This window comes from Malaya genurostris, chromosome 2 (genome assembly GCF_030247185.1).
Source record: "Malaya genurostris strain Urasoe2022 chromosome 2, Malgen_1.1, whole genome shotgun sequence".
Lineage (NCBI taxonomy): Eukaryota > Metazoa > Arthropoda > Insecta > Diptera > Culicidae > Malaya > Malaya genurostris.
In genome coordinates, this window is record NC_080571.1 from 284,600,001 (window position 1) to 284,625,718 (window position 25,718).

Here is a 25,718-nt window from a genome sequence, read left to right on the forward strand (position 1 = left end):
AGTAATTCTCTGGTGTCTAAATTTGATATGAACTGATAGGTAAATGGGATATGAACAATACATTACATTCTACCTATAAAACACGTAACTTTTACTAGATTATGCATTAAACAGCTTTTAAATGCCAGTCCATTAAAATCTACGTGAAAAGTAGGGTGGAAAATATTCACATAACTTTTCACGTAACTATAACATGATTATTATTTCGAGTGGATGATAATCGTGCCGGGGTGGTCGATACGTGACCCCGCACATGCAGTCCAAATAATTTTAATGACCTGTGATGGCTTTTAAAAATTGCGGAGCGAAGCATGATTCTTGAAAATTTATTTGTTATTTAGATTTAATATGGGGGACGGGTATAGCGTGATGGGTAAGTCGATGCCTTTCACGCAGCCCGCACGGGTTCGATTCCCAACCCCGCACATAGGGTCAGAAAGTTTTTCTGGCCCGAAGAGATGAATAACCCTAAGGTTAAAATCTCTATAATCCGAAAAAAAGAAAAAAGAAAGATTCAATATGTCTCAGATTCAATCGAAATTGTTTTCATCCTCGGAAGAATTATATAGTCAAAACGTTTATTCAAATGACTATGCATCAATTTAAGCAAAACTATCATCCGACAATTGCAGTGCATCAGCAAATATATTGAAAAGTGGTCAAGGTCACTTTTATTTACAGTCATTAGGTTTGTTTACTTACGTCACTGACAAACATCAGAAACTCTCACAGGTTGATAGATTTGAAACGATATTAAGCATCATCCAGATCAAATCGTCATATTTCATGATGAATCAAGTACCTACCATAACTGTCATAATTGAGTTTTTAGCCCGACACTTCATCAATAAACCAAAAAAAAATCCCCAAAAGTACGTATGAACATAAGTAGTTAGTGTCTGGTTGCTACATATCATTCTCTCAATTAGTTCTCGACGCGTTTACCTCGGATTGTCCCGGAGGCTGCTGTTGAACAGGTTCGTCACTCATTACCGAATCTTTGCTGTGGTTCAATCGCACTGGAAATTGCCGACAATTGCACGAATATACGTATAGACGGAACAAGATGGTATGCGATTTCAAACAACACGCGTCATTGAAGCTGCTTAGAGATGTCAGCAGATGATCGCCTTCCAGTGATCGCAGTCTCCGGCTGAAGATCTAACGAATCACACATCCCAGTATGTTCCGAGTGGAGGCTGACGCCACTGAAGGGTCAACGAAAGTTTCTCCGATACGTGTTTTCCTGGATGTGCTGTTTGTGCTTATTGATATAGTAAAAGTGATTTGGTATGGACTTCCGATTTTGGTGATTCATATTTTTCGGAAATTTGTTCCGTCCAAGTTGAAAGAAGTGTCCGGCCAAACAGTGCTGGTAGTATTGCAGTGGTCTTGTTTTGTTTTGTTTTGAGGACGGTATCAAGTGATTGAAGTTTTTTCCGTCTCGTGTAGATTACCGGTGGTGGCAACGGTCTCGGCAGGGCACTGGCACTGGACTTCGCCAGCAGAGGTTGTAACGTCATCGTCGTCGATATTGACTTAGCAGCGGCAGAACGTACGTGTGCTGAGCTGAAACGGAAACGAGTAGCTGCTTACGCCTATCGAGTGGATGTATCGTCATACGAACAAGTGGAAGCACTGTCTGACAACGTGCACAAAAACGTTGGACCGGTGGATATTCTGGTCAACAACGCTGGATTGGTATATTTCGATTTTTTGCACAATACCAGCGTGAGCATGGCTAACCGGACGATTGATATTAACATCAAGTCCCATGTGTGGGTAAGTGTCGTAAAGTAATGAGTTCATTTGTTTCTTTCATATAAATCAAAATTAATGCCCGAAATGCCTGGGAACGACTTCTAAACCACACACATAGGATCAGAAAGTTTGTTTGACCCGAGAAGCGAATAACCTCTAAGTTCGAAATGGAAAGTGTCCGAAAGACCGAATTTTATACTCTTTCTATTCGTCATAATAACACAATACAATTGAAGCTGTAAAGCTGACTCACTTCCTAACGAAAAACTAATCGAGAGCAAAAAATAGATGAATAAAGCAGTAATAAAACTTATTACTCGTTAAAAAAAATAGGTCCTTTTTACACAAATTATCATTATCTCATTGTTTCATTAATCTATATTTTTTCTGTTCATTGGTAAAAAAAACCGCGATGATGACGAGGTTGTTTAAACCGCCGAAGATTATCGCAGTTCCTGTAGAATTATTTAGTTTTTTTGATCGATTATTGAGTGTGGTTATTCAGTCGTAATTATTGCTCTTGAAAAAAAATTAAGTGAACAGCAGACGTTACGGTTTTCTCCGAACAAAGTGTGATAATGCCTTTCTCTTGCCATTTAAATGGTCAAGACCAGTGTTGGGAAAATCATGATCAGAAAAAGTGCATTTCACTATCACGCGTGAAAAAATCAGTTCAAGAGATTTTCTAAAAAAAACTCAGTGACTGAAAAAAATCACTTCCGAAATTTTCATTAATGAAACAAGCATCCACAAAACTCAGAACCTCGAAGGTCACAAGTGATTTTTTGTGTCAGTGAAGCTTGATGACGAATTTTCACCCACAGAAATGTCGCTAAAGAGTTAATCGAAAGGGAGAAGAGTGTCCAACGATACTTCGATGCTAGATTTTCACTACGCTTCAGTTCGACACGGAAGTGATTCGTGCAAGATTTAATTATTATATTTTCAGCAATAAAAAAATCGCCACTGAATAAATTCGCAACTGAACCGTAACTGAGAAATAATGACTGCAATATTTTCGGTGCATGTAGGGTGGTTAATTTGAACAAACATATTTTTGCCGCATTCCAAATAGTAATTATAGCGACGAAAGACTGTTTTAATTCCAGCTGGCGTATTACACTGTACTATTAATATTAAACCGAATAAAACGCTATTTAGCATGAATTTGATTCATAGAAGTAACAGGAACCTAGAATTGTCAGCAGGTCACGAATACACACTAGGCGCAGTGTTTGAATTGCGCGTTTGAATTCGCATAGCAGTAGTCTGCGCTCCTGTTACTTCTGCGTGTTCGGTTATCGGCACTCTTTTCTTTTAAAATTATAACTTCTGACTAAGTGCACATTATGCAGACATATACATCAATGTCATCATTCAGTAATAGCCGTTCAACCGAGAAGGTTGTGTATAGAAGCGTACAGTTTAATAACGCTGGTTAGTTTACACGCGTTAAATACGACAACGGTTGAACTACAGGTAGAGACCTGTTGGCAACAGCCGTTAAAACGTAAAATCGTGCTGCATAAGAGAGCCCTAGTGCTGGGCCAAGCTGGTGAAGGAAACAACAAAGGGCGTTTCCCAAGCTCTACCCAGGCCACAATATACAGCCACAAGTGCTGAGCAGGAGAGTGCAAAGGCACATTGAAGAAGAAGAGTGCAAAGGCACACAGAAGCAGGAGAGTGCAAAGGCACACCGGTGCGAAGGCACTTCGGTGCAGAAGCATATCGGTGCGGAGCACAAGGAAGAAGGAGACAAGACAACTCGGTCTTTCCACTGCCATACAACACGCAGGTATACACCGGTGACCTGCGCTGGTTGCAGCTGGCGAAGACAAAAGTAAATCGGAAATCGAGTGGTGCTGGATGTCAGGTAGCAGTAGCATCACATCCAACAATCAGCATCCAACAAGAACATCTAGAGCAACGAGGATCTACACGGCAGTGCAACGGAGATAGACAACAATTTCAAGGTAGAAGTTTTTTCTTTTCCTTTTGATTGAGTACTGTGTAGTGTTGGTTTCATTTTTTACTTTAAAGTTTGATTAAAAATTTTAATGTGATGGATGAATCCATGGACGTAAATCCTAGCATGAATCCTATACCCCCACGAACGAAAAAATATCAGGAGAGCTCTTCTGGGCCTTGGATAGTCTTTTTTAGACGTATATCAAAGCCATTAAACATTTACCAAATTTCTAAAGGTTTGACATCACGATTCTCTTCAATCAAAGAGATCATAAAAGTAAATAACGATAAAATTCGTGTTGTGGTAAATAATTTGAAACACGCGAATGATATTGTCTCTTCGGAACATTTCAATAAAGAGTATAAAGTTTACATACCCTCCAAAGATGTCGAAATTGACGGTGTTGTTACCGAAGCGAGTCTTTCGGTAGATGATTTACTCAAGCATGGTGTTGGTCGTTTCAAGAACTCTATGCTTGAGGGTGTGAAAATACTGGAGTGCAAACAACTGTACTCAGTAGTTTATGAAGAGGGAAAAAAAGTTTATCGCCCATCAGACTCGTTTCGAGTGACATTTGCCGGATCTGCGTTGCCGTCCCATGTCTATGTCGATAAAATTCGCCTCCCTGTTCGGCTTTTTGTTCCAAATGTAATGAATTGTACGAACTGCAAAAAATTCGGACACACAGCTACTTACTGTAGCAATAAACCAAAATGTATTAAGTGTGAAGGACCTCATAAAGATAATGATTGCAACAAGGAAATTGAAAAATGTATTTATTGTGGGGAAAGTCCTCATGAGGATATTTCAGTATGCACTGCATTTAAAGTGCACAAAGACAAAATTAAGCTTTCTTTAAAAGCACGGTCTAAGCGCACATATGCAGAAATGCTTAAAACGGTCATTGATGTCCCCCCTTTGGAAACCGAAAACGGGTTTTCAAATCTAGAGGAAACAGAGGACTCTGACTCTGACGAAAATAGTGAAGGTAATTCGTTTATCACTACCCAAGGGTCAGTTAAGAGAAAGAAGTCTTCTTCCAAATTACCAAAAAAGACACCTAAAGTTTCATCTTCAAAAAAAGATCCCCGTGTTAAACAAAAAAAGTCAAAACCAAAGACTGTGCCTCCTGGTTTGTCAAATTCACAAACCAATCCAGGATCTAGCACAGAAAAAGGTAATAATCCTGTGGGCTCCATTTCACAGCCACCAACAGGATTACTGAAGTTTTCGGAAATTGTTGAATGGATTTTCTCAGCATTCAATATATCTGAACCCTTAAAGACTCTCATAATGGCATTCCTTCCAATAGCTAGAAATTTTTTGAAGCAGTTATCAGCTCAATGGCCAATTGTCTCAGGTTTTGTATCTTTTGATGGATAATTTATCACCCGCCGCGAATGATACAATCACTGTCCTGCAGTGGAATTGTCGAAGCATCATGCCAAAACTTGATTCATTTAAAATTTTATTGCATAGTCAAAAATGTGATGTATTTGCTTTATGCGAAACATGGCTTACTTCAAACATAGCTTTAAATTTTAATGATTTTAACATTATACGTCTCGATAGAGACTCTCCGTATGGTGGAGTGCTTTTAGGAATTAAGAAATGCTGTTCCTTTTATAGATTAAACATCCCTTCAACTTCTAGTATAGAAGTTGTTGCTTGCCAAATAAACATTAAAGGCAAAGATATTTGCATAGCTTCGGTTTATATTCCTCCAAAAGCACAAGTTGGACAGCGACAGCTTAATGAAATGGTTGAAGCCCTTCCTGCTCCACGATTGATTCTGGGGGATTTAAATTCGCACGGAATGATGTGGGGTTCCGTTTACAATGATAGCAGATCATCTTTAATACAAAACATTTGTGACAATTTTAGCATGACGGTATTAAATATGGGTAGCATGACACGGATCCCAAGACCTCCTGCACGCCCAAGTGCATTAGATCTATCTCTTTGCTCAACATCAATTCGACTAGATTGCACCTGGAAAATATTGCCTGATTTACACGGTAGCGATCATTTACCAATCATCATCTCAATTAGCTGTAACAAATGTATTGCTAATTCAGCTAGTATTCCATATGATTTGACAAAAAATATCGACTGGATTAAATACCAAAGTAGAATCTCTAGTATTTTGAATTCAATGGAAGAGCTCCCCCCACTTGAAGAATATGACTTCCTCGTTTGTTCGATTCTGGAGGCCGCAGAACAATCCCAAACTAAACGCTTTCCTGGGCCAACGACTAACAGAAGGCCTCCCAACCCCTGGTGGGACAAAGAGTGCTCAGAGGCTAAACTCGCAAAACAAAATGCTTGCAAGACGTTTCTAAAACGGGGAGGAGGAACTCCTCAGAATTTTGAAAAACTTATGGTTTTAGAAACCAAGTACAAGAGCATACTTCGAGCCAAAAAATGTAGCTATTGGAGACATTTTGTCGAAGGTTTGTCAAGAGAAACCTCAATGAGCACTCTTTGGAATACGGCCAGACGAATGAGGAATCGTAACGTAGGAAATGAGAGTGAGGAATACTTGAACCGATGGATATTAGATTTTACTAGGAAAGTTTGCCCAGATTCTGTTCCTACGCAGAGCATTATTCGGGAATCTCCTCCAAACAATGGTTTTATAAATAGCCCCTTTTCAATGATGGAATTTTCTATAGCACTCTTGTCTTGTAACAATAACGCCCCTGGGTTGGACAGAATTAAATTCAACTTGGTGAAGAATCTGCCCGACCTCGCAAAAAGACGTTTGTTGGAATTGTTCAACAAGTTTCTTGAGCAAAATATTGTTCCACCTGACTGGAGACAAGTGAAAGTTATCGCCATTCAAAAGCCGGGGAAACCAGCTTCCAATCACAACTCATATAGACCCATTGCGATGTTGTCCTGCATCAGAAAATTGTTCGAAAAAATTATTCTACGACGTCTCGACACTTGGGTCGAGACGAACGGTTTGTTGTCAGATACTCAGTTTGGCTTCCGTAGAAATAAAGGGACGAATGATTGCCTTGCATTACTTTCGTCTGACATCCAAATTGCCTTCGCTCAAAAGCAACAAATGGCATCTGTATTTTTAGACATTAAAGGAGCATTTGATTCAGTTTCCATTGATGTTCTTTCAGACAAGCTCCACCAACATGGACTTCCAGCGGTTATAAATAATTATTTGCACAACCTTTTGTCAGAGAAGTGCATGTATTTTTCACATGGCGATTTGGCAACATTCAGAATTAGCTACATGGGTCTCCCGCAAGGCTCATGCCTCAGTCCGCTCCTCTATAATTTTTACGTGAATGACATTGACAGCTGTCTAGTAACCCCATGTACACTAAGACAATTGGCAGATGATGGCGTGGTTTCAGTTACTGGGCCCAAAGCTATTGATCTGCATAAACCATTGCAAGATACCTTAGATAACTTGTCCGTTTGGGCTGTTCATCTTGGTATCGAATTCTCTGCGGAGAAAACAGAGTTAGTCGTCTTTTCAAGAAAGCATGATCCCGCGCAGCTTCAGCTCCATATGATGGGAAGAATGATCCAACAGGTTTTAACTTTTAAATACCTCGGGGTGTGGTTCGATTCCAAATGCACGTGGGGAGGACACATTAGGTATCTGATAACGAAATGCCAACAAAGAGTAAATTTTCTTCGAACAATAACAGGATCTTGGTGGGGTTCTCATCCGCAAGATCTAATAAAATTGTATCAAACAACGATACTTTCAGTGATGGAATATGGATGCGTTTGTTTTCGTTCCGCTGCAAACTCTCATATTATCAAACTTGAGCGAATTCAGTACCGTTGTTTGCGAATTGCCTTAGGCTGCATGCATTCGACACATACAATGAGTCTTGAAGTTCTGGCGGGAGTTCTTCCATTAAAAGATCGATTTTGGGAGCTTTCATCACGCCTGCTAATAAGATGTGAGGTGCTGAATCCCATGGTAATTAATAATTTCGAACGACTAGTCGAGCTTCGATCTCAAACAAAATTTATGACAGTATATTTTAACCATATGTCACAGGAAATCAACCCTTCAAGATATATTCCTATCCGTGTCAGCATCCTAAGTGCCCCTGACTCAACTTTATTTTTCGATACATCCATGCAGCGTGAAGTGCGTGGAATCCCGGATCATCTACGCTCGACGGAAATCCCAAAAATATTTTCAAGTAAGTTCAGGCATATTGACTCTGAGAAAATGTTTTATACGGACGGATCGCGAATTGAAGAAGCGACAGGGTTTGGTATGTTCAACAATAATGTTTCGGCCTCATTTAGGCTTCAAGAACCTGCTTCTGTTTATATAGCAGAGCTAGCAGCAGTTCATTATAGTTTGAGTGTAATCGTCACATTATCTCCAAACCATTATTTCCTCTTCACAGATAGTCTGAGTGCAATTGAAGCCATTCGCTCAATCGCTGCTGGCAAAAATGAACCGTTTTTCTTGGGTAAAATAAAACAGTGTCTGAACGACATATTGAACAATAATTATCTAATCACTATAGTCTGGGTCCCGGCTCATTGCTCCATTCCTGGCAATGAAAGAGCCGATATTTTAGCCAAACGTGGTGCTATTGAGGGTGAAATTTATGAGCGACCGATTGCTTTCAACGAATTCTATAGCTCGTCTCGCCAAAGAACACTTGCCAGCTGGCAAGCATCTTGGGATAGAGATGATCTGGGTCGTTGGATGCACTCAATTATTCCGAAAATATCGACAAAGGCATGGTTCAGGGGACTGGATGTGAGTAGGGATTTCATTCGTGTGATGTCCAGACTCATGTCCAATCACTACACGTTAGATGCACATCTCCTTCGAATTGGGCTCTCCGAGACTAATCATTGTGCTTGCGGAGAAGGTTATCGGGATATTGATCATGTCGTTTGGACATGCGTGGAGTATCGTGATGTCAGATCTCAACTAATAAATTCTTTGCGTACCCAAGGTAGACTATCCAATATCCCAGTTCGAGACATTCTTGCTTGTCGTGACCTTTCATACATGAAACTTATTTATCATTTCATAAAGAAAATTGGAGTTTCAATTTAATAAAGGCCCCTTTTAAGACTTAGTTCTGATCCCAGCTGCGTCCATGAGTTCAACCAATAGCTAAATTAGAATAAAAATTATGTAATGATACAAACAAACTCGAAACAGTTTATGAAATTATCAACAAAATGTCTGAAAATAACAGCTTATTTTATAATTTATAGAAGTTAATCGTTTGGTTCAAATAATATTTCCGAGTAGATTTCATAATTAATGACGAGTTACCTAAGATGATATTTAAGCTATAAGAGAATATGTTTTAATAAATTCAAAACGTTGTGACTATGTTAGAATTAAATTAGGATAAGAATATTATGTAAAAGTGATGCTACGGCGAAGAAAAACTTATGTAAACTGCCTTAAGAAATAAACGTATTTATGGAGAAAAAAAAAAAAATATACATCAATGTAAAGCTAAAGTCCCTAGCTAACAACTGAATAAAAAACTGAGTTGATTCAATCGATTGAAAAAACTTTATTAACAATTTAGTGAAGTGATAAATTTTGGTCATTTTAAAAAAGGTGTTCGGTTACCGGCAAAAATTAGCTAAATATAGAAAAATATGCCACACGGAAAGACCGAAATCATCATTTTGGCGAAAAAATTAGTTGATTTTCTGATTTTAGTTAGTTATTTTTTGAGACAACTAAAAAAACCTTACTTTTGCTAATTTAGATTTTCTAATTTTCATTCTTTTAATAATAATATTGAAATATTTGTTGAAATGACTATATTTTTAGTTGAATTACCAAATAAACGTCCTGTCATTTCTTAGCTAATGCACACTTCATTTCCATTCAACTAATTTTTTAGTTGAATTAGAGCAATAAAACGTTGTTTTCAACCAACATAAATGGTTGAATTGGCTTCTGCAATTTGCACCTATATGGCACCCTGTTACCGAAAAAGTACGGTTGTGTAATGTCAGAGACATAACTGGATGTCGTGAATACGAATATGACACGATTTATTTATGCTTCCGAATTCGAATTGGTAGTTCATCGATTGTTTGAATTGTGCAACTTTCCCCTCTTTCATTACTAGAAATTTAAACGATGCGCCTAGACTAAATTACAGATTAGTTACATTAAACATTCTGAAACGCACTTAAATACTATGAAATAAGCAGTATAGTTCTTTATAATAAAAAAAATGGTGACGATTTTAGTTAGTTCAGCACGCAGACTCTGAATTCTAAACCCATATTCCAGAACTAAGCTCTAAAACATGAAGACGATTTTTCGCCATGACTACCAGAATGGGTTTTATAGAGTACAGTAAAGTAAATTTCCGCATAATTCTTTAGGAGTATTATTATGGTTCTAAAAAGAATCGAATAGAAGGAGTCTGGAATAAAGAACTGGATCCTGAGTTCAAGAACTAAATTTAGAACCAATAGCAGACTCAGAATCCAGTTTCAATTCTAGAATTGCAATTTCGAAACTCAAATTAGTTCCGGAATACAGTTCCAGAATCCAGTTTCAGCACGCAGGCTCTGAATTCTAAACCTATATTGCGGAACTACAATCTGAAAATTGAACTTCTCGTTATGACTACCGAAAACCAAATGATGGCAGGTGCTCTCTCCGTCGCTGATGGTTTAACTCCCGCGATGGCAGTCTGCTTGCCTTGAAGCCCAGCAAGCGAATGAAAGTTGCTACCTGAGCGTTTGAGGTTTTAACCACGCAAAAGGCGCTCTCTCCGTCGCTGCTGGTTGAAGGTTTAACTCCCACGACGTCTGCTCCCATCGAACGCACGAAAAGAAATGATCGATTTTCACCACGGTTCCCCTTTTATACGCATTCAGTTGAAGATATGTGCCTGACTACCTCAAAATCGTCGTCCTTGCGCGAAAAACCCAAGCGAAAGTAAAGAGTTTTCCGCATTATTTTGAAATTTTGAGAAAACTTAATTTTTGAGTTGTTTGTGGTTATCTCACACTGTTCAAAATATTATCCTAAATTCCTGATCATATTTTTGATGAAATGGTGAAAGAATTATGTTGCTACCATTAATACAAGTCGAGATATTCACGATTAAGTTCTGCCCATTCTTCCATATGGCTAATTTTGAAAAGGCACCCCATAGTAAAGTAAGTCGTATTCACGACAAAAAAACGGTAACACCGTAATGACTACTAGCCACTAGATGGCACACTACTACCGAAAAAAAATGTCTTTTCTATATTGGCAGGTATAAATATGATGTTGTATTGGAGAAAAAGACATTAACGAAACATAAACTTCTTTTTGAAAATTCTCCTCGCTGCTTTCTTCATTCGACTTCGCGAAATCGACTCATTCACTGGAAACTTTGAGCACACTTCGAGTGCAACATTCGAAACTCACTTAACTGTTCCACTTAAAAACATTATTATGCATAATCGCTTCAAATGCGCACAAATTGTGAATAAATACACTTTCCACTAAGAGTTTACGGCATTTTTACATATCGGTTTAGAAATTTATATATGGGTATATCGTAACACATGCGAAAAACATCAAAACAATTTGCAAGCAGTTTCAATAAGACTGTCCTTTTTAGCTTTTTAATGGATTGTTTTACTTTGACACTGGATTGTTTTACTTTGACACTTTGACACTCTCATGAGTTTTTGGTTAATGAACTTGTTAATAAAACCAATTTCATTTTTGTTTTCTTTGTGCTGATGATGGTGATAGATAAATAGAAATAAATTTTCTGATTTAAATAACAAAATTAGTTGTCAATGAGAATTTCGTGTTGGATTGAAATATTGCTGGTTTTTGTCCAGGATATTCACCAACTAAACACATTCCTAAAAATAAGAGTTTTTTTCAGCAAAGTAAATTCTCAATTTTAACTAATTTCATAGTTATTTTGAAAATTTTGTTGTTAAAATAACTAATTCAAAAACAGTAATACGAATCAGGCGCAGAGCTAATTTCGGTCGTTCCGTGCAGAAATCAAAATCGGTAGACATTTTGAAAATGACGAAAAACATCTTTGGTTGCAAAAAATTTGATAGCATCCGGTATCAAATCACGAAATAGATCTATTTCACCTCATAAATATTCAATCCACTCACCTTTTCGATTGATGCTTTTCAATTTATGATACTATAAAAAAAGTCATAAAAACTTTTATCTTGATTTTCACGCAATTAAAATTTGTTTTGAGCGTACCCAAAAGTACAAGCGTCTGTTTGCTTTGGTATTCGATACAAAAAGAACGTGCTTCTTTTATACACACACATGACATTTGTCGGAATAACGCTATCTGCTTTCTGTCAAAAGTTACGGTGGGGTGCCGGCAACCGAACATCTTCCCCTACCATTACAACTTTTATCAAACTTGCTGCTTTTATTAATGATGTAGTGCCGAAAAAATTGCAAATACATCACCACTATTGAAGAACTTATCTACCACCCTAGGGACACTGACCATTTTCAGAAAGATTCAGTTTCAGTTTGATATTCAATGCGAGAATTTTTTTCTTGAATATCATCGAGTAGAATATTCGCTAGTGAACTTTTCACAACTGATTTTCTGCCATGCGAAATCAGTTTCAGTGAGAATCTTGTTGTCAAAAAATCAGTACTGAACTTGAGTTTTCTGATCGATGATTTATTTTTGTCTAAAAATCACTTGTGAAAAAGTTCAGTCGCGTGTTTAGAAATTTTCATAAAAGTCTACGTTTGTCTATGAGAGTGGAGTGGGGTTTGTTCATAGAAAAAATTTTCAACTGTAAGTTCCATGAGCAATAGAGTATTTTTTTATGTAAAAGTGCAAATAACTTGACCTTACTTTCAAAGTTTTGAACCTTCCTCACCTTTTGAACCCCCTTCCCTCCCTTGAATCCCCACCCCCCTTGAACCTTCCTCACCCCCCTTTTCACCCTCCCTTGAACACACCCCAACCCCACCCTTGAATAATTCCAGCGCACGGGCCGGGTCTAGACCACTTTTAAATATTTCCAACATCCTATTTTATCGATCACCTTTGATTGTCTCACTAGGTATAACAGTTCGGCTGAAAAGTTCGTATCGTTTAATAGAAACACACATTTTTTTGCCAAAATTCATTTTTTATTATTCAACATAATTGTCATCAGAGGCGATACAGCGATTATAGCGATCTTCCAACTTTTCGATGCCATTTTTGTAGTACGATTTGTCCTTTGCCTCAAAATAGGCCTCAGTTTCAGCGGTTACCTCTTCATTGCTTCTGAATTTTTTACCAGCGAGCATTCTCTTGAGGTCTGAAAACAGGAAAAAGTCACTGGGGGCCAAATCTGGAGAATACGGTGGATGAGGGAGCAATTCGAAGCCCAATTCGTTCAATTTCAGCATGGTTTTCATCGACTTGTGACACGGTGCATTGTCTTGATGAAACAAAACTTTTTTCTTCTTCAAATGAGGCCGTTTTTTTGAAATTTCGTCCTTCAAACGCTCTAATAACGCTATATAATAGTTACTGTTGATGGTTTTTCCCTTTTCAAGGTAGTCGATGAAAATTATACCATGCGAATCCCAAATACAGACGCCATAACCTTACCGGCCGATTATTGAATCTTTCCACGCTTTGGGTTCGGTTCATCGCGTGCAGTCCACTCAGCTGACTGTCGATTGGACTCCGGAGTGAAGTGATGGAGCCATGTTTCGTCCATTGTTATATTTTATTTCGATATAACAGCTCCAAACACTGCTCAGAATCATCAATTCGTTGTTGTTTTTGATCGATTGTGAGCTCACGTGGCACCCATTTTGCACAAAGCTTTCTCATATCCAAATATTCGTGAATAATATGTCCAACACGTTCCTTTGATATCTTTAGGGTGTCAGCTATCTCGATCAACTTACGGTCATTGAAAATCATTTTGTGAACTTTTTTCACGTTTTCATCGGTAACAGCCTCTTTTCGACGTCCACTGCGTTCATCGTCTTCGGTGCTCATATGACCAGTACGAAATTTTGCAAACCACTTACGAATTGTTGCTTCGCCCGGTGCAGAGTCTGGATAACACTCATCAAGCCATTTTTTGGTATCGGCGGCACTTTTTTTCATCAAAAAGTAGTGTTTCATCAGCACACGAAATTCATTTTTTTCCATTTTTTTCACAATAACAAAAGTAGCTTCACTCAAAATGCAATATCTCACAAACTAATAATCAGACAGCTGTCAAATTTATACACGTATCTTTTGAAGGTTGGTACTAACTGAAAATGGTATGGATTTAATTCTAGTGGTGCCCTCTCATAGAAACGATACGAACTTTTCAGCCGATCTGTTAAATATGAACGACCCAACAGCAATCAATACATTTCATTTGAATAACGTTGTACTGGCTATTGGTTCAAGGAATTATTAGTGTATGTGGGTAGGCTTACAGTAGATCCGAATTTGATTATCAGATAGCTTTCATATAACAGCTGTTAAGAAGGCCAAAATGGGTTTTGAGGACCCGGCGCTTACAGCATGAACATCCAGCCATATAATAAAGAATTTCGCTATGCCAGCTTAAACCCGCCTGATGGTTTGTTTGTTAGAAGTGTGCGTCTTAATCATTTCAGACCTTCAGGGAAAAACACAAAGCTTCCCCCACGTGACTCAGGTTGGAAATGCATTCCATCATCCAGTCATTCACTTGTAAGATACCCTGATGCACTCCCTGCCCTCCCCGTTGTCGATATAATTAAGCATAATACAATATAATATAATATAAGGAGTGTATCGAAAATAAGCTATCCACAAATTTTTCTTTCAAATTATGATAATAAACGATATTTTATTCAAACTAAAAATTGATCCTTTATTGTACGAGGTTAAACTTGAGCAGAAAAAATAAACCGGATGAAATTTAAGTTATTCCTTCACGAGTTTTCGAACTTTTGATCGAACGCTCTTCATCAAGTTCCAGACAAGTGTTGCATCGCATTTTGTGGACGCTGTTCCCAGCTGCCTCACCAGTCTTCTTGAAGACCCTCTTCACGATTGCCCAGTAACGTTCGATGGGTCGAAGCTGAGGCCAATTTGATGGATTGATATTTTTCTCAACGAAATGTATACCCTTTTCCGCAAGCCAATTGAGAGTGGTTTTGGCATAGTGAGCCGACGGCAAATCCAGCCAAAACAGCGGAGGTGTACTATGCTTCTCATATAAAGGCAGCAATCTCTTCTGGAAACACTTAGATCGATAGATTTCTGCATTTATAGTTCCGGTAGTGTAAAAAATGATTGACTTCAAACCATAGGAACATATTGCTCGCCATACCAGTACCTTTCGACCGAGTTTCTCCACTTGAATCGACCTGTCCGCATCGCTCACATCCTCCCCAACGACGACAGTAAAGTATTGTGTCGAAGTAAAGACTGTGGACCTGGAAGGGTTTTTGAGTCCTCTTTTACATAAGTCTCATCGTCTATCAAAACGCATGCATCCGGACACTGCAAAAGACGCGAATACAATTTCCGGGCCCTTGTTGCTACTCGCTTCTTCTGTTCTACACTTTTTTGTCGAGATTTTCTGCTTCTTGTAGGTCTTCTGATGATTTCGCCTCTTGATACACTGGACCATTCCGACACTCGTTCCTGCTGTTTTAGCAAAATCACGTATTGACATTGATTTGTTCTTCATGATTAGAGATACAACTTTCTGGTCCAATTTCGGGTTGGAAGAACCGGGTTTTCTGCCTCTTCCTGGTAGCTCATCCTAAGAATTATGTTCCCCAAACTTATTAATTATATTTTTAACACTGGCATGATGAATTCCAAACCGCTTCGCTAATTTTCGCATAGTAATACCCTGCCCCCTTAGCCATGTGTCCAGAACTTTAATTGCCACTTCCTTTTCAATACGCGACATTTTGAAAACGCAGAATTTCAACCGCACAAACAAGTAAAGAATCGAAAGCTGACAGCCAAACGCACAGCATGCTGTGATCTGAGCATAAAAAACCATCACCAATACATGCGTACAAGACAAATGTATGTGGCTAGCTTATTTTCGATACAATCCTTATTCGACCAATTAGTTTTTACCTAAAAGTTAAAATAATTTGGTTCACAGACTAAGTCAATATATCGAACAGACACAGAAGATCTCACTCTAACTAATGGTTTTCGTGTATGAGATGACTATACTATAGATGATGAATGGGGGTACCGTTACACTAAATAGAAATATTGTTAGTTAGTTTTCTATTTCAAAGAGACTTTCAGCCGAAGGTTGATTCATCCCTGAAAGAACTATTATCATCAACAAATCCGGCGACTCAGTCAAAATGGGGTAGTTGGCACGATCGTCATTTTTTTGCTTTAAATCGGTGGCGTCGGTGCATAGATCTACTGTAAACTAATCGAGCTCAACCAGTTATCCGTTCGCCAAGATATCTCCAAAGCAATTTTAGTGGCAGATTTGCTACAATCCCGAACTGATTGCCCTGAACTGTAACGGGAACTGAATCTCGTATTCTTCGATTTCATCAAGTCTAGAAAATTCAATCCCGCTAGCACTGATTACGACTTTCTTCTTCTTCTTCTTCTTCTTCTTCTTCTTCTTCTTCTTCTTCTTCTTCTTCTTCTTCTTCTACTTTTTATTCTTCTTATTCTTTATGGTTGACGTCACCCCACTTGAGATGACGCCGATCAATGGCCCAGAAACTTAGGCTATATTGCCAGTTAATTTTCGTTTATAGTCCAATGGACTTTCTTTTCACTGGACTACAAGCGACAATCTCGCTGTGTGGCTACGTCGAGTCGCCCAAGTACGGATAAAAAATCTTTGTTTCTGGCGAAATACTTGAACTTTCACCGCACTAACACGATTCAATGTGCTCACCTGTTGAGACTCTCAATTTGAGAGATTCACCAGAAGTGATTGATTACGACTAGGGTAACAAAGGTATTGTCAAGGGGCAAATCACTCTTAACTCTAGACAATCTCATACTAATAAACTCATGTCATTCCAAAATAATTTTCTCTAATCTCATTTAATCCCAACTAGTCTAGATAAGTTTGGATAATTTAAAACTAATTCAACCTAGTTTTGCCTAATCTTGTTTGAAGTGTATCTGTCATTCGAGCTCCCACGCAGAGATGCCATTTATACAGATCTATCAGAATTATACAGATTTTTGCATGCGTATACAGATTTAATACAGATTTCTCAAATTAAATACAGATTTATACAGATACCACAAAAAGTAAGAATGAAATAATGAAACTTTTTACAATTCAATTGTGGTTGATAACAAAAACAATTAAATATCGTCGTTGAATGTTCTTGTCAGTGCGGCAAGGACTTACGATATAAAGGAATGCTCCTTTCATCTGCCATTTTATAACAATAATCTAATGGAATAATATCTTTAAACGTCATTTTATTTCCGAAATTTCCTTTGTTTTATGAATACAGATAAATACAGATTTTTTATACAAAGCAGTACAGATTTTCTATGAAAATATCTGGCATCTCTGCTCCCACGTTTACAGCTTCTTATGTCAAAATAATGCTTTTCCAGATCTCGGCTAAACTTTTCTAATCTCATTCTAATCCAGCGAGATCCCTGCTAAACTTTTTTACTCCCGGTAAAACTTGTTTGAGTTCAGACAAATTTTAGAGTGATTTGCCCCTTGGGTATTGTTGTAATATCTTTGAAAACCCCTTCCGCAATAGGTAATTTAATGTGATTAGCTTCAAATTGATGCAACATGGGTTACTTCACATCGATTAAATCCATAAAGTTTGTTAGGTGGGCCAAAATATATGAAGTGCCCAAAATACCTCTGTTACCCTATAACGAATAATTCTTCAGTTTGTGTCGTCGTTTCCAATTGACGTTCCTATGTTTTTGATTCCTTTTTGTCTCGCGATGCGGTAAAAAGTTTGTTTTCAAGCCGCTCTTCCCACATTTTTCAGCATACGACAATTATACCGGATGGATTATTGTAATTAATTAGACTTGAAAGTGAAATGAAAACAGCTATAGAAATCTTTTTTCTATATAGTTTTAATACACGTACTCGCACAAACTTACACAGAACTTAAAATAAACAACTTACCACATCAGTCTGAGAATCACTTTTAGTAGTGATGGGTAAAAAAAGATGAATCTTTGATTAAAGACAGTTACAAAAAAACAGATTTCCTGAAGTGGCGTAATCACTAGAGCATATAACCTTGGTACAAAAAATTGTTGGAACTCGAGGCGTCTTTCGGTGGATGTTGTTGCATCAAAATAAAAACGTCCGAAGAGTTTTTTTATACAAAGCAATGTCATGCGATAGCACTTGGGGGCTCCCTGTTTCATTTGATCAGTCCATTTTTAATTGTGCAAAGTAGAATGTCGGTCGTGCAGCCGCGTGATGGTCGTTTGAGAAGTGTTTCCAAAAAGTTTACCATACTAGTATTTGAGCTGTGGAAACTATTGATAGATATAGTAAAAGTACTTTTGATTAGTTGCCCAATTTTGTTCCGAAGTTTTGTTCGGTTAATTTTCCCTGAAAATCCTAAAAATGTTTCCGGTCAACTGGCTCTGGTATGGAGTACGATGATTTGAAACAAAAAAAAAGGATAGTGAAACAATCATTTCCGCAGATCACCGGTGGAGCAAACGGATTGGGTAGAGCGCTTGCCTTGCAACTTGCTGACAAGGGATGCAACGTTGTCATCGTGGATGTTGACATCAATGCTGCAGCAAGCACTTGTGAAATTTTGCGGAAGAAAAACGTTTCAGCTCGCGCGTATCAAGTAGATGTTTCCTCCTATGACGAGGTTTGGAGCTTAGTATCCAAAGTGTACAGCGACATCGGTCCAGTCGATATTCTCGTAAACAATGCCGGTGTGATTCCATTTAAGTTTCTACAACAGAGCACAGTGCATGAAATTCACAGGACTATTGATGTGAATGTTAAATCGCACATATGGGTAAGCAGTTGGGTGCAAACAAAATTCCTCATTTTCTACCAAAGGTGTATTGGGAACATCTGATACAATTTCAAATTATTAGGGTTCTAAAGTTTTGTTCAATTTCAAAAGTTTCTAAAGTCCGACAATCAAAAATTTAGATTGAAAAATTCATGTTCAAGATTGCAGTCAAGGTTTTGAGTCACGTCCATAATTTAAAGAAATCACCCGTTCATAGTCATGGTTGTAACATGAAGTGTTTCTTCGTAAGACGTTAAACAAGATGTGAAAAGTCTTAAAAACAAGACATACCTAGTTATGAAAACAAGTGAGCAATTTATAACGGCTAATATCCATCGCCTGGGTCGGTGTATCAGAATGTAAGCACATTCTAGGCAGTTGTCTAGTACTCCTTTGCGACTGCGCAAAGTTTGCAGAAAACAGAAGGTCAAGGTTACTGATGGCCGCAAGTAATTTACCAGCGTTTTACGAAAGATGAAACTGCCGTTAGAATTCAAGCAGGAATGTCAGATTTCATTTGTTATAACGAAAACTTCAATATTAGTTATGGCATCTCATTTTGTTATTGATGAAGTATTTCAATTGTATTTATTACAACTGATCTAATAGTTTCATCTTGGAATAAAATGCTAATCAATAAACGATCTTCTACATGATGTCACACGAAAAATTTCGAAATCAAAAATTCAATAATAAAAACGTGCTTAATCCACCTAGCAGTGAGATGATACCTTTTTCTATCAATCGGCATGTGTTCTTCGCGTGAATATTCTTCGTTGTGTTCAGCTTTCATGAAATTATTTTAATGACCGTCATTTTAAATGACTTGTACTCAAAATATTGAAACTGCAACACGAATCGAAGATAGAAATTGTATGAAACCTTAAAATTATTCCTTTCAATCTAAACGTGTGACAATCGATTAAGCATTTCTACGTTTTAGAAATCCTCTTTAAAGTTTTTGTCATTATTTATGCTACTTCCAGAAACGGTATTCAGAGACCCAACATAACACAAAATAGTTCGTATGTGCATTAATTAGAATGACAAATAAATTGAAATAGTTTTGAGGCCAACTTTGAAGATTTCGTTTCGCTTGAAAAAAAAATAAACTGACCCAGGGTAGTTTCATCAAACAAACACTTTTCACGAAACTGTGTTGATTTCGCACATAGCAACGGCGGTTTGAGCAAACCTGATATAAAAACCAGTTTCGAGACTGACTCGATTTTCAGTTCAACAACGTTGAAACTAGGTTCAAAACTGGCTTCAAACAAACGATTTGACAGCAGTTAGGGTGAAAACTGGGTTAAGTTTTTGCATCAAGCGAAAACGACATTAGTATCGTCATCTTCTACGACGGTTTAAATTTGAAAAACTCTTAACCCTGTAATTTCGAAATTGGAAGTAGGAACCGGATCAAATTCACAAATTTTTGTATAGGACCATAAGTTAATTTTAATTTTAATTTTTGTTTATTAAATTCGATTTGGTCTTCCTTTAGCTTCTCTGTTCCCGATACTTTCGGAAACGGAATTCGGAAATCGGTGCAGTCGAAGTCAGTTAAATTCACCTAATGGATTGTTAACCATTTCATTAGATTCGAAATTTTTGAAAATCAGTGTAGGCATCTTGGAAAAATCGTAGGGCGTTTAACATAAATTTTTTGGGTACTCTCCGAGATCGCAAACCGAATACCGGTAAAACTGAAATTAGTTTATTTGGTCATTGACTTTCAAAATTTGTGAACCCGTTGTACCCAGAAAAATTTATGTGAAACTTTTACACTAATCACCTCGTATCTCCTGAACCGGAAGTCGGATCTGATTAAAAAACAAGCAGTTTTCATGAATCCTTAAGACCTTTTATTTGAATGATGGATGGACGAAATCGGTTCAGGCAACTACTAGAAAACTGACACTGTTTTAATTTCATTACATATATCATTCTGTAGTTCCGGAACCAGAAGTTGGATCCCAATGAAATTCAGAAACCTTATATGGGGGCATAGGACTGTTCATATGAGTCTAAGTTTGTAGAAATCAGTCAAGCCATCTCCGAGAAAAATTATTGAAATTATTTTTTACACACAAATTTTCTTATCTCGACGAGCTTCTTCCAATGGTATAAGGGTGTAAGAAGTTGTGTTCTTCCATAAATTATTGTTGCAAGCAGTATACCTTATGATCAAAAAAGAACCGGAATTTTCATTTTAAAATTCCCGCACTTGTCCAATTGGTAAACTTTTATTCTTTCAACGTTGGCAACACTTTTATACACATTCCGTCAAATTTTGACTCATATCGTACGATTAATTTTAGTTTGACGTCTATACAAAGAAGTTGAAAAATTTTCGTGTGGCGATTTTTATAATGGATGAATATTTAGAACAACGGCTCGCCTTCGAAGCGCCATTCGGTCGATTGTTGTGCGGTTTCGACGTCATATTCATAGATCCACACCAGTTATGATGCATTCGATGAATGTGGGGTCACTATCTGCGTTGGAAATCATCTCTTTGGCCACATCAACACGACGCTGTTTTTGAATGAAAATCAGCTTTTTTGGCACCAGCCGAGAAGCGACGCGTTTCAAACCCAAAACATCAGTTAAAATGTGTTCGACTGATCCATAAGAGATGCCCAACAACACAGCAATCTCTCTAATCGGTACAGAACGATTTTGAAACACGATTTGCTTCGCCGATTCAATGTTTTCTTCAGTAACAGATGTTGTTGGGCGGCCAATAATCTCATCATGATCCAAGCTTGTACGACAACCTTTGAAGCGTTTATACCACTCGTATGCCTGTGTTTTTCCTAGTCACGATCCACTAAAGGCCTTTTCTAACATTTTCAACGGTTCGGAACACTTAAATCCATTTGCAACACAAAATTTGATGCACGCACGTTGTTCTGAATTTTCATCCATTATAAAAATCGCCACACGAAAATTTTTCAACTTCTTTGTTTAGACGCCAAACAAAAACTAATCGTGCGATATGCGTCAAAATTTGACGGAATGTGTATAAAAGTGTTGCCAACGTTGAGAGAATAAAAGTTTACCGATTGGACAAGCGCGGGAATTTTAAAAAGAAAATTCCGGTTCTTTTTTGATCATAAGGTATACTGAAAGTTAGAATAATTTCATTATTTGTAACATTGCCGAATTTCTGTCGTGATCAACTCTGGAGGATTCAGTGTTGAGCAAATTTTTTTGATGTTCCGACTTAAAATGTGCGTTTTTAAGACATCAAAATCATATTTTTATTTCACTGTATTAAAAGCAATATGTTTATTAGTTCTCATTGTGAGCTCAAGGGAGAAGTAAGGGATAATTTGAATCAAGAAACACTTTTTTTGTATTTTTTTTACGGAGAAACAGCTTAAGCAAATTTATTCAAACATTTTTTACATTATAAATAATCATTTTAAGAATATTTAGTTAAATTTCCGTATATTAATATTGAAAAAATAAGGCGGTAACAGAGCATTCCCCAAAACCTCTTTTGAGAATCACGTTGCGCGGTGAACACGATAACTCGGCGTAGAATTATCTGAATTCAAATATGTTCTAAAATGTACTTAAAGCACGAATTATTTCTCCTCCTCCGTCGTTCTCAAGTTATTATTTTGATTTTTCAACAGTTCGTGGCAGATTTAAGCAAAAAACGCAATCTTACGTTAAATTTCCCGTCAATTTTGTGGTGAAAAACTATTATAATATGAAAATGGAAAAAATTGCAAAAAGTAGGGGGAGACATTTTATACCAAGCAAGTATATTCCAAGTTTGAAAAGAATCGGTTCTGTAGATTTTGCAGGGTCGCTTTCACGGACTTCGAAAAATTAGTTTTCAGAAAAACGAATTTAAATTTTTTTCTGAAGAAGTGAACAAAAAAAATTTTTGGTAATTTACACTGAATATTTTTACAATATTTTTGAAATGTTGAACTACAAGAATATGTAATAAAAACGATTTACCGAAACTGTTTATCCCTTACCCCCCGTAAATAACGTATGCATTAAAAAAGAACTTCTCTTGAGTGGCGATGTTAAACAAACTACAAAAGATTATTCAATGGAGCATCTTTTTCTTACGGAACCCAAAAGACCGCATCAATTTGTTAGTCTACCATCAAGTACCATCAGTTTTTTTTGTTTTACCATACCATAACATCAATTATGATACCATTGATAGTACTTTTCGTTAAATGAGAAGTACTTTTGATTTGAAGAGCTATTCCAGCCGAAGATTCTTCAAAGCACACTTGATATCGTAAAATGGGACTTCGAGTCTACTCATCGCCTATTCAGCATTTGTTTATTTTCCTCCAATATTTCAGAGATAGAAACCATACACTATCATAGCAGCCAATGAATAACATATACCATCATTTGCAGACCACAAAAGTTTTTCTGGAAAAGATGATGGAACGAAAACGCGGCCACATAGTAGGCATCTCATCCATGTCTGGGATGTACGCGTTTCCCTGGGCCGTCGTCTATTCCACATCCAAGTATGCTGTGAATGGGTTTATGGCTGCGATTACCGAACAATTGCGCCTGCAAGGCTACGGCGACCAAATCCAAACAACCTGCGTGTGCCCGTACTACATCGCCACTCGGAACGATATTGTGGATTTTCTGAAGAAACCTCGGTAAGATGGCCGGTGCTCAGATTTTACTCTAATTATTTAATATTTTTTTTCTTTAAACAGATTTAAGCTGCTTACCACCGAACGTACCGCGCGAGTAATCGTCGAAGGAATTCTCAGAAACGAAGTCATCCTCGCGATTCCACCGTTTTTCGACCTGGGTGTCAGGATAATGCAGTGAGTATCTTTTTTGACTGGGAAAACGAAAACAAAAAAAAAACAATTTTTTTAAATTTCAGATTGTTTCCGGTGAAAATCCAACAGTTGGTGCGAGATTATATAATAAGAGAGTATGAATTGAATTCATAATAAGTTTTGTTTATTGTATTCGGATTAAAGTGAAATGTATACCACGAAATCGTATTTATTTATTTCTCTTAAGCGTAAAACGAACAATCGTGTAACTATCCAATTAGTAACATAATTGTAACAGTATTACCAATTGGATCTGGAATTTGTTTTATTGGTTACAATAAATGATGTGAATTGTTTGAGAAAATCCCACACAGTTGTTGTACAATTCCAGGAAACTGTTATGAATAGGTTTTATTCATCAAGACAATACAATGCATACACACTAAAAACCAATTCTTGAGCTCGGTAAAGTAAAATACCGATACAGATCGGCAACACACAATTTTGCTGATTGCTCAGTAAACAATATTATGTTTTCCGATATTCGTTTAGTAGATTAACTGATTTTTCCGCAGAGTCCATCTTTTCACTGAGATTTGGCAAAATTTCGTTGGTTATTAACAACTATCCCGAAATCAGCAATTGCGTTTGCCGAAATTTTGAAATATGTGTTAGCTTTAGCCGAAATTCGGCAAGATAACTGTCATTTACGTTTTATTTCGGAGAAAATGTCCGGAATCAGTTCAAAAGGAAGACGTGAGAATGTACGGTCTTTCCAGTGAGTGAAATAAGTAAAATTATTGTTGATTATTTATAAAAAAAACCTTTCAGATCCTGATCGAAGAAAAACATAAGTAATGTAATGTATATTTTGTATATGTTTATAAGAAAACTCTATGAAATCTTAAAATTTACAATTAAAAACACGAATTCTCTGTTTACTTTTAATTGCTGGAGGCTCAGGAATTCTTAAAATTCATTTCGTTGCTTCTGCCGAACATTCAGTAAAGATTATGCCGAACAGATCGTAAACTTCTTCCTACCAATTTCGGTAAGAACTGATGTTTGTCAAATTTGAGATTGCCAAGACTCCGCAAATTAATTTTGGCCGAGATTACCAATGTAATGCAATAATTGTAGATATAGTAAGCAAATAAACAATTCATGAAAATATAAAAAAATGATGTTATAATTAAATATCCAAGTATCGCAAGAACAGCTACTTTTAGAAGAAAGGATATCACGAACAAATCTATTGCCTTTAACCTGTAGAATAATATTGTACTGTTTAAATGATTAAAACAAGCACTTTAAATTTCGAATATATCTGTAAATTGTTTTAGTAGCAACTTCTTCATTTTTAAAAGGCACGGATGGAATAGCCATCAATCTGTAGGTTTTAATAAGAGCTTTAAGGGCTGAGGACATTACCGTAAAATGGTAGGTTTTTTGCTATTTTCCAGTTTCAAATTAAATTTTCTTGGAAACGGTGCAGAATATAGAAAAACCCACCTGACAATGTCTTCGAAAATTAGGTGAGAATATTCTGTGAAATTTTCAGAATGATTCATAGAGTTTAGCGGTCGTGTTGTATTTTTTTTCTGACTGAAGAACTGCTAAAAATTGGAACGCTCGGAAATGCATACCTCTACTTGTTCATCGAATATCTCGGCTTTCAAGGCTTGTATCATAAATCTACCGTGACAAAGTCTAGATAATTTAGTTTAATGCGATTAGTTAAACTAAAATTATCAAAAAAAAATCGAAACCCTGATTTTGTTTCAATTTAATTTTTTTGGTTTATTTTGAAATTATTGAGAAAAAAATCAAATTGTATATTTTTTTAGAGTGCCCTATTGAATCCCTATAACTTCTTCCTGGACGCCATTTTTGTACGATGAACGGTTTCCGAATCACAACAAGTCCCGTAAACTGTTTTAGCTGTAACTTCTTCATTTTTCACAAGACTCGGATGGGATAGCCATCAATCTGTAGGTTTTAATAGCAGCTTAAAAAAAAATTTCAAAAAAAATTAAAACCATGCTTTTTTATTCAACTTTTTCGGATTATTTCGTAATTATTGAGAAAAAAGCATCAAATTTTTTTTCAGTGTATATTTTTTTAGAGTGCCCAATTGATTCGTTACAACTTCTTTCTGAATTCCATTTTTGTACGAATATTGGTTTCCGAGCTACAACGATTTGAAAAAGGCAATTTTTGT

The 25,718-nt window shown here is 36.9% G+C and overlaps 1 protein-coding gene across 1 annotated transcript; it reads left to right on the forward strand.

Annotated features, from left to right (window-relative positions):
- Positions 1-1,123: 1,123 nt before the first annotated feature.
- LOC131430394 (17-beta-hydroxysteroid dehydrogenase 13-like) lies at positions 1,124-23,719 on the forward strand. Its single transcript, XM_058595329.1, has 5 exons — positions 1,124-1,375; positions 1,453-1,782; positions 23,109-23,365; positions 23,426-23,539; positions 23,602-23,719. Exons 1-5 carry the CDS (start codon positions 1,184-1,186, stop codon positions 23,669-23,671), a joined length of 963 nt encoding a protein of 320 aa, XP_058451312.1. The 5' UTR covers positions 1,124-1,183; the 3' UTR covers positions 23,672-23,719.
- Positions 23,720-25,718: the final 1,999 nt, after the last annotated feature.